Genomic DNA, 15,159 nt, shown 5'->3' with positions numbered 1-15,159 from the left:
TACTTAGTCAGCAAATAAATCTCAAAAGATACCGATTAGCCACCTTGTCTGGATTCAACATGTTGCCTCTAAGCACCATAGCTTTTTCCATAAACCATCTTGTCTTTCAGTATGTATCTTCTGAATGTACACTTACCACAAGAGGCAGGTTCATCAGAGCCATCAGCACAGTCTATTCCTTGATCACAGTACCAATGAGCAGGAATACAGCGTCCTGATGTACAACGAAACTCATTGTTTGTGCAAGTCATTGAGACTGGAAGAAAAAAAAACACCTATGTATGACTTCTTCCTGTTACCTGTGCAACTCATTTTAAGTTGTTTTTGAGTCTGTGTTATGCTAAAACATAAGAATATGCTAGGAAAAAGGTCTTTTAGTAGCCTGTTTGCAAACAGCTCTTTGTACAAACTAGTTTGAACTCCATATGCAAAACATGGATTTGATACTCTTCTTACATACACATATCACCTAATAAATAGAATTTGTTCTGCAAGTAGTATTGCACACAACAATTGTAAATATGTTTTATATTTATACTCAAGCTTAGTGCACAAGAAAATGAGTACAGTCCAATGTACTAATTTCTTCAGCACCCAAAGTAGGTGGCAGGAGACCACATGTGGTAGTCTGCTAATTCCTTCAGTAGTTACTGATTCTACTCTGTACCCTCTGATGATTTCAAGATACCAAAAAGGACCTTAAAGTTTAGCCTTTAAAGTTTATGTGCCTTAATGATAGAAATCAAAGGCAATTAACATATCGCTTATTAATATCTTTGGGCTTCCTCTATCTTCTATTCTCCTTAGCTCTTTTTCATTTTTCCACTTCATTTCTTCTCAATTTTAGAATTCAGTAGAGATGGGACATAAAACAGTAGAAGGGAAAAAGTACACCTTTCATCAGCAGTACATGGGTTATTATGTCTGTACATTTAGACACATTTTTTTTGACATGTAGAGGTCCACGCATAAAAGTGGCGATCTTTTGAGTAGAAAAATTGTGGCATGGGTAATTTGAGGCACATAACTTTAGAGAAACTATACAAAGCAAACATAATCCACTCAAACAATATTAAAAATAAATCACTGTCTGAAAATATCCATTGTATGTTAGAAACAGATCCACGACATTTTAAAGGAGAAAAGTACTACCTACTGCCTAATGCAAACATCTAGCAAAAATATGCTGTTTTATAATTGAAGTTGATTGAAAGCTACACACTTTTGTATAAAAGTTGGAATCAACAATGAACTATGACTCCTTTATTAAGGCATAAATAACTGCATGAAAGAGATAAAAGAAATTACATTTAAGAGTACGTATAATTTAATTTAATTAGAAGGAAATTATTCTAATAATAAAGTTCTGGAAAAAAGTCAATTCACTGTAATACTGAAGTGCCAGTTTTGTAAAAAAAATAAAGAATAAAGAAAATAAAAAATGATACAGAGCAGAATATGCAAAAGAAATGATCCCTCAAAACTGCATAAAAATTGTGCAAAAAAGACTAATAAAATTTTAAGGAAGTTATATGAACAAGGTTAAATAATACAACACTTCCATCTTTTATCTCTCCAATAGTACAAAAGAGTAGATTTTGAGAACAGTTGTAGTTACAACACTCATAAGGAGCACTGGAATAAATTAATGAAGTGCAAGGAGGTTAAAAGCCCTATCAGCTTACCACAGTGAGTAGGGCTCTCATCACTCATATCTCCACAGTCATTATCACCATCACACAAATACGTTCGAGGAATGCAGATGTTTGTGCTTTGACATTTGGTAAAACCAGACTGGCAGGTGCGATCCGCTTTAAAGAAAGGGCAAAAACATACATACATACATAATACTGTTTAAAAAAAAACAAAACCAACCAACCAAGCAAAAAGAAAAAAAACTGATCTGGGACCAATCCAGAGTAGACTGATCTGATCAATTCAGAGTGCAGTTTGTCACATATTTTTCAGATATAAGAGTGTCAGTGATTCATTATCCCTTTCACCTGAAGTGACCAAAAGTCTTTGAAGAAGCTGAACTAGTTTTAAAAATTCCCAGAGCTGAGACAGCTGCAGATGTACTCCACCCAATCAAAACCATACTAAATTAAAAGTAAAGTAATATGCTATACGTTCTCACTACCATCTTTCTCTTCAATTTTCCTTGGAAAATTAAAAAAAGAAAAGTGTAAATAACACAAACCATTTTCCTCTCAGTTCTGCTCAAATGCTAAAGTGCACTCCTACCTCTCATTCTATATGGAAACAATGAGGCCACTGCTTTTATTGGGAAAAGTGGTGTCAAAAACATGATCAAAGAAATACATGCTAATACTAAGAGGTGAGGGAATGTAAACTGACAAGCATTCACACTGTAATGCTTGCATTTGCAACCAGCTGGTACTGTGTGAATCACCACATCAACTACAAATGACTATTAGAACAGGAATTTCAAACATACAGATTTTTTTAGTTCTAGGTGAAATAAGTCACAAATAATATATTTCAAGAAAACAGAGTTAAAACAATCCTTTTTTAGTTTTTAAATCAACCTACTTCTCTAACAATCTAACAATCTTACTACAAAAAACATGACTAACTTGATTAACTGTATTAGTAGTTAATACTGAGCCAATTCCATAAAATTGGTGTTTTATGGAAAACAAATCAAACTGATAACTTTTTGAAAACTATAAGAATATAATTTTAAACAGAATAAATATAAATCATGCTTGTATAAGAGTCACATATGCATTCTTTATGATTAAATCCAGTATACTTAATATAGCATGCTGCAAAGCTTACGGTAAAAATCTGCTGTCAAATTCCACATGAATTCTGCATAGATGTAGGTCCTGCATCCAATTTATCTCAAATAATCTTTTTTAAGTCAATGGGATTACTCACAATAGCTAACATTAAGCACTCTAATAGTGTTTGCTGAGTCAAGGCAGATTAAAGCAGTAGTTATTAAGAAAGATCTCAGGGTACTCAAGAATATCTTTCAAGGATCAGTTTGCTTCAAAATAACACAAACCAGAATCTGTAATGTTAATATAAAAACCTTTTATCCTTTTTGCTGCCTTTGTCATAATTCTTCACACTCAAAGAGATTTGCCTCTTCTTTGGTCTAAAGAGTCAGACTCAAATATGCACTTTGTAATTTGGAGGAACTTACGGCAATTTCTCTCATCTGATGTGCCATTATCGTAACAATTATTTACTCCATTGCAGACGTACTGAAGAGATATACATCTTCCATTATTGCAAGTAAATTCTGTGTGGGAGTCACAAGTTCGGAATAAGCAGCCAGCCTCATCGCTATTGTCTCCACAGTCGTTGTAGTGATCACAGCGGTAATGATAGGGCACACATCGCCCATTACCACAGGTAAAAGCTGTTGGCTGACAAGTATGGAAAGCTGAACAAATAAAAAATAATTAAAAAAATTAATGAAGAATATAGTATATGGATAAAGCATAATCTAAGTTCTCTAACAAAATAACAAATCAAAACACAACAGTTTTACCTGCCAGGGCAAAGACAGCTGCAAAACGTACTGCGTGAAAAGTAAAATACATATTTGAATTAAACAAAGGAGAAATTGGGTATATATGAAGTTAATACTACAGCATTTCTGGATTCTAGAGCAAATTCGCTGCCATTCAGACCTAATAATACACACCAAATTCTATAAGCAAGCAAGCAACAGATCATTTCCAAACTACAGCTAGAAGATCCATGATCATACAGCCATACAAACAATAGAAAACACCACACAGCCAGGACAGAAGTTGCATCACTTTCACATGCAGTTATTTTAAATGCTTACCACACACACTCTCCAACTCATCACTGCCGTCACCACAGTCATTGTCGTTGTCGCATTTCCATCTCTCTGAGATGCAGTGTCCATTCAGGCAGGTGAAGAAACCAGTGTCACACCTGGTACCATTATCCACAATGCAGTGCTTGTTATTATTGGCTAAATACCAGCGACCTTCAGATGGGCACTGACATTCCGCACCAGCTGGACCTACATTCACATTTGATAATTGATACTCATGTTTTAGAAAGGGTTTTGTTAAAACTGTTCATAGCCCTAAATGCAATGAAATCCCTGTAACTACCTGCTTAGATAAAAAACGTGGGTACTTAGCCAGATTCTTACCTCAGTTATGCATATTCAAAACTCACTCAAACCCAAGAGTTAGAATTCCCTACAGAACTGAGATCAGAACTTGGAACACCTTAACTGCTTGCTGTCCAAATAATTTTTCAATGACTGCAAAATGGTCTCTGATGCTTTCAAATATAAGAGCTACACCAGCTGAAGCTCTATCCCCCAAAATGTGATAAAAAGTATCTGTTCAGTATATGTTGTATCACTATAAATTACTAAGGTGTAAGCATATTAGAAGCATATATTGGTTAATATTATAAATACCTATATTATTAAGGTGTGCTGCTAAGCTCATTTCACATCCTGCCTCAAAGGAAATAGAAGTTAAAATCTTAGAAAAAAAATGTTTTGGTTTAAATTAGGGAAACACCTGACTTTCAGTTGTGAAGATTCTCAACAAAAATAGTCAAGTGTGTTGGCAAAGTACCATGATCCTGAACAGCAATCATCTTGATTGCATTATACAAATAAAATAATTATTAAACATTTAGAAATATTAAGGACTATTTCACATGTCTCCATGTGACTTAAACTTCTTATATTATGACTTCTAATATAGGCAATGCTAACAGCTTACAGTCATTAAGCATAGTTGCTTACCTGGTGCACAAATGTGACTGCAACCACCATTGAACTGGTTACAAGGGTTGGTACACTGCTGCTGCTTACTTTTTGCCCAGACATGAATATCCATTGGTCTTTGTGGAAGATTCATGATCATTACAATTTGATCTGAACCATCATATTTATTAGCTCGGTAAATGCTTCGTGTGTTCCAATCTGTCCAGTATATATGCTGATCAAACAATGTCATTGCAAATGGATGCAGAGCAGTACTAACAATTACCTCACGGTTTGTACCAGTTAGAGTGCATCGCTCAATTTTTTGCCTAAAATAATAAAGAAATAATGTCATCTTAGAGGAAGTATTTCAACCTAGATACATGCCCTTACTAGCCATGTGACTACTATTCACCATTTCAACGATGTGCACCAAATCAAGTTAAGAACGCAAACACTATTTTAGAGAAGGAGGGATGACACCTCTGGGAGAACAGCATAAACAAAATGAAAATAAGCAGGAGGAAAAATGGAGGAGTTATGGCTATACATCTGGCCTTTGTATCCTCTTCATGCACTAAGATCTAATGAGCACTGCCATTCTTTGAACATCTGGTCCTCATATCTTACCTCATGCTCCTCTGAACAGGGGTAAAGGACTCCCTTAAGAAAAAGAGGACTCATCTCCCCTGTACTTGAAACTGAGATTATAGAAGACTTGGTATTGTTCAATTATCTGTTATCTACCTCCATTAACTAGAATTTAAAAGAGAAATGTCTCATCTGACATTAAGCATCTGTAACAGAATCCTTAGAATGGACGTTCCCATTTCAGAATCCCTACGCACAGATGTATCCATGTAAGAATGCCTTCCTTTCAGAAGATCCCACAGAGGCACAGACCATAAGAGTCATTATGTTACAGACATCTTTCTGTCACAGCAGCAGAGGCATCTACAAAAGAATTGCCGTTTTGAAAGAACCAGATGAGAGAAGATGGATGAATTTGAACAGATAGAAATGAAATTATTTTTAAAAGCTTTCCTGCTGGTGGCAGAAATTCTGGTGGTCTACATTGAAGGGTAGGAATCTGTCTGGTTGGAAAAGCAAGAACTTAAAGCCAAATTCTACAGGTGACAGCCATTAACCATGAGCAATGAATATAAAATGTGCACTGAGATTGTATGCACAGGAAAAGATGCTTATAAAAGTAATGAGTTGAAATTAAGATGAGTGACATAAAGCACTGGACAAAATCTCCTTTGTGACATCACAAAACAGAGTAGTTCCACATCAATATAAGAAAATGATAAGAAATGATAAAAAATAAAGTATTTCTTATAATTTCTACAACACAAATCACTGAATTTAATTAAAATGTTGAAAACAGTGAAAAAAAATAAAGCAGTAAAAACAGATAATAGACCTATTCAAATTAACCTAATGCAAATCAACAACTGTGTTATCAATACGTACAGATTTGCATCAGCCCAGTATAGCTGCTGTTCTTCATAGTCCAGGGTAAGCCCATTTGGCCATACCAGATTGGTGCTTACAATAGGTGTTCTGAAGTTTCCTCCAAGTGTAGCTCGTTCTATCTTTGCATTGGAGCTCCAGTCAGTCCAGTACATATACCTGTCAAAAACGTGATTGAAAAGTTACTTTTTCAGCATAGAAAGCTCACAGAGCTCTTAACTGCCCTAGGATATCTCCACTCTGGTGTAGCCAATTGAACTGTAGAGTGCAAAACTAGGAGAAAAAGAACTACTTCCTCTATTTTACCTCACGTTTACAAAGGAATCTTCTAGCAGGGATCATTGGGCTTCACTGGAGTGAACTTCAGATAAGTTCTTCCAGCTCCTGTGAAAATCTAGTGAAATCAAATATTCTCTTTCTAATCTTTCTTCATTTGATACACAGTATAACACTGCCCCTAACTTCTAAGAATCAAAAATTCTTCTGAGACACTTACAAAGCACAACATCAATAGGAAAGAACTTAAATATATATGACTTTTTATATACGACTTGTAGGTAGATCTCTTGGTAGCACCACCTGATTATCGAGACATAATATTCTTGAAGAAATCTTTGTTTCCACAAATATCCCTTGTCTCTCTGCCTTACACAGTGAACAGAGAATGACTAGTTGCTTGAAAAACATCTGCTTTAAAAAATCATTCTTATTTACCACACAGTACCTGGCTCCTAACCTCACTTAGTGGAGTTTCATTCACTACATATCCATAAGTGTTTTTAAAAATAACAAAATCAATGAAGAAAATGAAAATCTCCAAGGCTGAGATCAGTTGAAAACTTAAATACTTAGATTTAGGCAATTCTGCATGGCTGGAATCTAGGGTTTAGAATAGGAACGTCTAGCACTCTTCATCTAAGTCCAAACTACAGTTTCACCTGCAATGAAGATAAGGCATGCAAAGTACAACACATACCCTCTGCAGGGATCTAATACTACAGCTCTTGGTCGCGGGACCCTGGCAATCACGGTGCGGTTAGAGCCATCCACAGCCACTGAACTGATAGTCTGATTGAGGTAGTCACTGTAGTAAACTCTGTTGTTGATCCAGTCAAAAGCTATGCCATCTGGAGTTCCCAGGTCTTAGACATATGCAAATACAGAAACAAAACAGTTGAGTACAGTATTCTGAGATACTGCAATACCTCGTCTATTATAATACACCAACAAAAAGATTTTCTTGAAATACAATTGATGGCAATGCAAATCTGACCATTTAAAAAATCTAAATAACTAATAATTCTGATTTCAGTAGTCCTGTGCACGCAGTAGGGTTGTAAAGAGCTAAAGAAGTAACAGGAATCATCCCTCACTCCCATCCTCTAAGTTCAGAGAGCATCAAGGCAGGTAGAGGCAGATAAAGAATAAGCATTGTTTTGTCCTTATTTTGTACTTACTATAGGATCAAAATGACATTTGTGACAGAAGAGAGGAAAGCAATAGCAAAGACTTGAAGATGTAAACTCTTGTAGAAGGTGCAGTTCTACACAACCCTTAACAGCAAGGTATGCTGACATAAGGATCTAAGCTGTCCATCAGTCCAACATAAACAGTTCAACCTGACACTGGCTTTCTGAAAACACAGCCTTAGTCATCTCATTCTCTCCCTGAACTCTGCTTCATCACACTTTCAGCTCACTAAATGCCCTCCTTGACCCAGACTGCTACCTTGCTTCCTTCATCTCACTTATGGTGAAGATCTAACACAGAGTTGTTTGGCACCAAAGAGCAAGTCAGAGGAAAAACTAGAGACTGTCAAGAATCATAATAATTCAAAAATTTTTAACAACAAAAAACACTACAATAGCTATTATTATTACAGTTATTAAACACATATAGTTATTTTTATACTGGTAATATCATAGCATCTTTCTGTGTCTCTACACTTCCTGCAATCTCAAAACTTCTAAAAGTGTATAAAAATATTTAGCCAGTTTTATATTTTCTTGTCAAGATATGATAAGACTATCAGAAGAGGAAAACACTGAGAAGAAGAGAAAATGAGCATTTTATCAGTTACCTTGAACAATCACTCTACCTTGACTGTAAGCATAAAAATACCGGTTGAACTAATGCTAAGTGCTACAGTCCTTGTTTTCCAGTATCTGATTATTCTGAATCACAATTCAATTCACTTACCAGATGCAACTACTACTGGAGTTCCAATTCCTGAGTAAATACTAATATAACTGATTCTTCCAGCCCCTGAAGGATAACTTTGTGTAAAATATATTCGGTTGTTTATGCTGTCAAAATCCAGGGCCACTGCAGTTCTTAACACATTGACTGCACGGAAGGGAGGACTGTGATTTTCAGGATCCAGGTGAATACTTCTGAGGGCATTCTCAAGGGCAAAAATCAAGTAATCATCTGTTGAAATGGTACATCTCTTGCCATCACTGTCCAGCATGCCAAAGGCACAACCACATTTGGGTGTCTGCGTATCAGGCAGGGCAAAACACAGATGGGAACAGCCTCCATTACTGTCCAAACAAGGATTGTTGTTTACATCAAGGGGTGAACGTGACTGAAAATGACTGTCGTAAATGGTAACATCCCTTAGCCAATTAATATTGTCTCGTATTACTGTTGGTTGATCAGTATTGCCTGGCTCCTTGCTGGCTTGAAACACTTTTTTCAGGTTCCGATCCACCCAGATCATTGAATTCCCAAAGACAGTGATACCATATGGAGTTGGATAGCGACTGCCATAACGCACAATTTCAACATCACCACCATCAGGTTGAATTCTTGCAATCATGTCTAAGGAATCATCTACCCAGTAAATGTTGCCATTGCTGTGATCTATGGCCAACCCACGAGGTGTGACAATGCCCTCAGATACCAGAACTGTTCTGTTGGTACAGTCCAGAAATGCACGTTCAATCTTCGGATTTTGCCCATAATCTGCCCAGAACAAATATCTGTTTTTTGGATCTACTACTATGTGCCTTGGCATATCTATGATAGTTTTAAGCAGAACACGGCGATAAGTTGTGTTTAAACGTAAAACTTCTATAAAAGTCTCTGTCAGGAATGCATTTGTAAAATAAAGATTTCCTGCATTTAAAACAAATAGGAAAAGGAAAAAAAAAGAAGAGTGACAGAAGTTAATACACAGCATCACCACCCGAGAAACATGAACTGATAAAATATTAAACTATAAAATGAATATCCATAAACATTTCAAAAGTTAAGAGCACAAAGTACACAGCTCCACTTTGAGGAAGTAAAATAAGAGACGATCAAAATTAAAATAGTGGAATAATTTCTACATCCTTATTGATTTCCATAGAGAAAATCAGTGGCCAATGATCAAAAATGCATTAACCATGGTTGTTCTTTATTTTTTCAGTCTAAAATATTTATTGTTATTATACAGCAGCTTTTGGCTTGCACATCCATACTCGTAGCTCTTTACCTTTTACAACATAAAACTATGGATTTTGTGTTGTGGCACAGCACTGAATACAGTAACTACAAAGTGCATACAATAGATGATTCCTCTAAAATCTGTCCCAAATAGCCTATCAATCTCCAGAAGAACTTTTGAAAAACATACAGTATGCATATGTATAATATTGAACAAATACTAGCTACTTTATTACATAAATAACAGTCTCTGAATTCTGCTATGCTTACCTGCTACCCAGTCAATTGCAATGCCACGGATTCCATTTCGTCCTATTCCATTTGTAACAACATTTCTAAAATAAGAACCATCAGGCTTAATTTTACGTATTGCATTCTGAGAAGAAACTGTGCTACTGAAGTCACACCAGTAAATGAAACCAGAAGGCATGTGAACATCCACATGAAGCACATTCCGTCCTGAAAAGTAGTAATTAATCATCTTTAATATAAACTAACATACTCAGAACATGGCATGCAGGCAAGAAGTGCCAAAATATTAGGTATTATAAGATCTCATCTTACTATAATTGTCACATACCTCTTCCTGCTAGCGGTACCATGGCTTCAGAGTGATCAGACGTCTCTAAACTAAATCCTTTAATTGCAGAAAGCATAGAAACAATTACAAATGAATTGTATGGAGAACAGGTTCTGTTATCAGGATTTAGCTGAAAGCCAGTAGCACATGCACAGGAGAATAATCCACCAGGTACAGGCAAGCAAAGTTGTTGACAAACTCCAATATTATTACTGCAGCCATTTGAGGAACCAGCAGAGTCTGTGAAAGGAAAACGTGGAAACACAGAAATCTGAACTGTATCATCACAAACTCCAGCAGATGTACAACAAATTCATATACTTGTGTAGCACTAACAATCAGCTGGCAAAAAAAATATCTTAATTGCTATTTAAGCATGATATGTCTGTAATCAATTTGTTGGTTTCTTCTCATTTAAGATCAGTGGATCAAAGAATCAGACAAAAAAACATAAATTTAAAGCTGAAGTAACAATTTTTTGTTTAGTCAATTTTACACTGATGATATTTTAGTAAAATTTCCCATGCCAATAAGTGTCTTAACAGGACAGTAGAATACCTCTGGGTAAAACCACGTAAATGCTTTTGGCACATCAAACAATTTTTTTTTTAAGGAGCATGTATTCTGTCTCTAGTGGAAGTTTGAGTTTTCATGAGTTGGAAAACTTGAAATAGCTCTTTAGCAAATACTCACTATCTCTATAATACACTCGTAGGCACTTCAGTCTTGGGACATTGTCTCTCAGTACTACTTTGTTTGCTCCAGTAAACTTGTCAACTCGTTCAATAACTTCATAATCTCGATCGGTATAGTATAGAAAGGTATCATACACTGCAATTCCCCATGGATGAGAAAGATGAACCACGAGAGTCACACGATTTGTACCATCCACATTGCCTTTCTCAATCTAAGAAATCAATTTAAAGCTTAATATTACACTTCTTATAATAGTATACATTCAATGTTACAATACAAAATTAAATTACAACATATGCTACTAAAATTTTTCCATGGACACAATTTTAATCTACCTATCACAGAGAAGAAGAATAAGTTAGCAGGATGCTAATAGAGATTTGTATCTTCATTCAAATCATCATTTATTTTTAAAGGTAATCTGTAAATGTTATTCAGATTTTGCTTGGTCCTGCATTTCCCAGTTACACAAGTAAACTGAAGTAACTGAATTAGTCTTGGGAATCACAAACACACAAACAGGTAACAGCAACTATTACAAAAGTATCACTTACCACACCTGTGCTTGTGACAGCCCAGTACAACTTTTGTTCTTTAATATCAATGGTAATGAACTCTACATGATCCAGGTTGCCAGTGAAGAGGATTTGAATACCTGATCCATCCATGTTTGCACTGGCAACCTTTGCTGGAACTCCACTGTCAGTTCCCTGGTCTGTCCAGTACAGCTTCCTGTAACACAGGAACACATTATCACACCTATTAGCAAAGCTGGTGATGGAAATCAATAGCCCATAGACAATAAAGCATATGCTTAAATCCATCCTTTCCCTCTGCCAAATATTTTGGCACATGACCATCCAACAATTTATGTAGTCATGCCATTATTTTCCAGGCTTTTTAAAGAATAAATTAAAACAAAAACAAACCTGTATCAAATCCAGGATTGAAGCTAAAGACCTTAAACATTAAGAAAAATGTAGAAGACATATTCAAGTGCAAAGACAACTGCAATTTTAGTAATTTACCCCCTTGCTGGATCAACTGTCAAACCAATTGGGGTGCCAGCTCCCAGAGAGGTACCATCGTTGGTAATCAGAGTTTTTCTGTACATTACTTCACCGTGCAGCTTCAGGACCTATGCAAATATTGAATTCATCAAAGCATGTAATACAGAACTTAGGACAGATAATTAAATCAAAGGAAGAAAGTCTAAATCCACCAAGAGCTGACATTGCAGGAAACATGTTCAAACACTATGAAGAAAAAGCAAGTTGCTTACTACTCTAATATTCTTTCTTCTCTCACGTGCACCCTAGGAAGAAACTCAGAACCTGCCTATGGTAATACTGAAGTATCCTTGGTAAAAATAAAAAACACTAACAAAAAAAGCTAATCTTTCAGCCTCCATAATATATTGATGTTGAGTGTTACAGGTTGAAGGCATGAAGAAAGGCTGATTTTACACGTATTACTTGTATCTGTTTAAATTAGATAAATTTTAATTTAAAAATACATATTTACATTTTAGGACAAGAAAATTCATGATGACTTATTCACTCTTATCACTATATTACATGTTGCTTACCCTCTATTTCCCTACTCTAAGTGGAATTTTTATTTTTCCCATGCTGTCAGACTGCTTGCCTCCAGTAAGATACAGAATAGCACTGGGGACTGGATCTTACTGCATTCCATGGCCACATTCCTTTACAGTCAGAAGCAATGCAGGAAGATCTTTGATTTGAAATGAAAATAATAATGAAAGTAGTAGTTATTACTATATTAGGGAAGTTTGTGTGTGAAACACTAGGAGCCTCCTGACTTGAAGAAAAAAAGATCCATACACAAATAAAGTTCCCAGAAATCGTTTTTAAAATCTTTTAAGTGTGCACAAATCTAGTTTTTTTTCTTTAAGTGTGCAAATCACTTTTCTTCATACTATTGAAATGCTTTAGAAAAAATAAGTCTAATTTCTGATTTTCACTAAAAAACAGCTCTAACTTCAAACTGTATATGTAGCAGCAAAATACCTAGGCTCTTAGTTTTCACAATTGTTCTTAAATATTACCTCAATTGACTGTGTTCCTGGGTTACTGTAGTAAAGGTTTGCAGATATCCAGTCCAGTGCTAGGCCAATAGGAGCACCAATAACAGCTGCTGGAGCAAAAACCGTCCTGTTAGATCCATCTGACCTCACTCTGTGAATTTCACCCTTGGAAAAAAAACAAAAGTATAAACATCCAGAGCAGTTTCATCAAAAACAAAAAAATAACAGAAAACCTGATTTATTGCAACCATGTAAACAAATATTTTGTATTGCAATCTTTTCTGAGAAAAATGAAAATTTAGCAGTAGTATTTTTATATGCTCAATTCATAAGCATGGTAAAAAAATAACAATCATAATAAAATATATATATATATATATATAGTCAATTGTAACTATATGGTATAAAGAGGCATTATAGTTCATTAACCAAAGAGATTCACAGAAATAAAATGGCTATGTAAAATGAGCCTGAACAGTATATTTTTAAGCTATATGCAGACATACTACTGTAATTCGCACTTTATTCTCAAAAGATTTATTAACACGATATCTCAATTAGCCAGCTTGAATAAATCTCAAATTCAATATAGGAAAATAGTGTTCTCTACAAGCATAAATACAGAAGAACCAAAATTCTAACTGTAATAGAAGAATCAAAACTAAGATTAACCCTGCAGTTTTCACAGAATTATCTCTGAAATTATCACTTGCAGGCTCAATTGTATTAGATGTAGCTACATCATAGATACATTAGCTGCATGATACAAAAACAGTGACAAAACTCAGTGAGACAAGCTACACTGAGATCTGAGTTTTCTTCCAGTTGCTTCAGTTTTACAGAAGTTCTGCAGAACAATTGCTTTAGAAAAAACACCCAGGAATCATTAGTAGGTCCATGTATATTCTTATTCTTATATATTCTTAATACAGTGCTTATCTGCACTAGCCTGCCGAGGCTCCTGTCATTTCACTTGCCAGCTGTGTTAATAGATACATCAGTCTGTGACCACTACAAAACTGTTTGACCTCCTGTAAATGTCAGCTGTACCTATCTCCTAGCTGAGACGTGTCAAGAATATTTTTTGTATGGAGGATCAAATAGATTCCTGAGAATTTATCAACTGCTTTTAAGTTTCCAAGAGTGAAGAGACATACTGCTGAATCGTAAGTCTCCTATCAGATCCATCTCCCAGGCTTCCATAGAATAATTAAAGAGACTTTTTCAAACAATTATAGTGGTCTATTAAAAATTATTCTGAACTAGTTTTAAAAAATATTAGCTCTGTATTTGCTACCTGTGACTTTTCCATCCTTTTCTTCTACTTAAGAGAAGGATGCCTCTGTACTATGTTACTTCATGAAATGTTCAGATTAGAAACCAAATCATGCAAATATGCGATTTCATTCTAGTGGTAATTTCATTTTAATATTTAGCACCACTGGTTCAATATAATATGTTCATGGAGAACTCTTTCAGCTCTATCTGCAGAGTTAAGTTCTAAGCCAATAGATAGGTGAAAGAGCAGACTACAGCAAAGGATTGAGAGTACAGTTCTGTCAGTACTATCCGATCTTCATGTCCCTGCAAGGAAGAGCATTAATTAAATATTTTGGTGGACAAACATGAAAACTAATGTTCAAATGAGATGGAGCCTCTCTCATATAAACTAGGGAAAAAGTCTTTCATTCTTTTCAGCTATATTTATTAAAATTCCTAACTTTAATGCTAATATATTTAAATCATAAACATTACTTTAAAGTAGGAAGTCTTATTTTAGTGTGCATTCTGAACACAAATACTAACTTACTGGATTTTCAACCCAATAGATCATCTGTTCTGAGTCATCAAAGTCAACATCAACACCATTTTGAACTCCTGCTATTGGAACCATAGCATCATTGGTCTTCTCCTCAGGGTTCAGAGAAATTCCATAAATTATATTATCTCTGACAGCAATGAGGAAAGGGTGTTCAACTGTGAAAACATATAATGTAAGTCAGAGTTAGCTTTCAATACATTTCCTCTGTTAAAAAAAATTTGCATTGATATATGCCCCCAGCTCTACCAAAGGTTCCTTAATGACAACAGGGATGACAAATATTACCTGTGATGCTTTGTAAACCATTTACATACAAGTTTGTGTTTGTTTTTTTTACCTCACAAGACTGAGCTTATCAATTG

The 15,159-nt window shown here is 35.3% G+C and overlaps 1 protein-coding gene across 1 annotated transcript in view; it reads right to left on the bottom strand.

Annotated features, from left to right (window-relative positions):
• The window catches only part of LRP2 (LDL receptor related protein 2), an 87,607-nt gene that overhangs the window by 21,535 nt on the left and 50,913 nt on the right, over positions 1 to 15,159 (bottom strand). Inside the window, 15 exon segments of the mRNA XM_019617387.1 lie at positions 137 to 256; positions 1,686 to 1,811; positions 3,176 to 3,418; positions 3,830 to 4,033; positions 4,781 to 5,070; positions 6,218 to 6,376; positions 7,194 to 7,359; positions 8,417 to 9,337; positions 9,920 to 10,108; positions 10,230 to 10,469; positions 10,923 to 11,136; positions 11,480 to 11,657; positions 11,954 to 12,063; positions 12,997 to 13,140; positions 14,786 to 14,952. Of these exon segments, the coding sequence (XP_019472932.1) occupies positions 137 to 256; positions 1,686 to 1,811; positions 3,176 to 3,418; positions 3,830 to 4,033; positions 4,781 to 5,070; positions 6,218 to 6,376; positions 7,194 to 7,359; positions 8,417 to 9,337; positions 9,920 to 10,108; positions 10,230 to 10,469; positions 10,923 to 11,136; positions 11,480 to 11,657; positions 11,954 to 12,063; positions 12,997 to 13,140; positions 14,786 to 14,952 (3,471 nt within the window).

Source organism: Meleagris gallopavo, chromosome 7, assembly GCF_000146605.3.
Source record: "Meleagris gallopavo isolate NT-WF06-2002-E0010 breed Aviagen turkey brand Nicholas breeding stock chromosome 7, Turkey_5.1, whole genome shotgun sequence".
Taxonomy (NCBI): Eukaryota; Metazoa; Chordata; class Aves; order Galliformes; family Phasianidae; genus Meleagris; species Meleagris gallopavo.
Note: the sequence above shows the minus strand (reverse complement) of the source record. Positions and strands in the feature narration are given on the sequence as shown.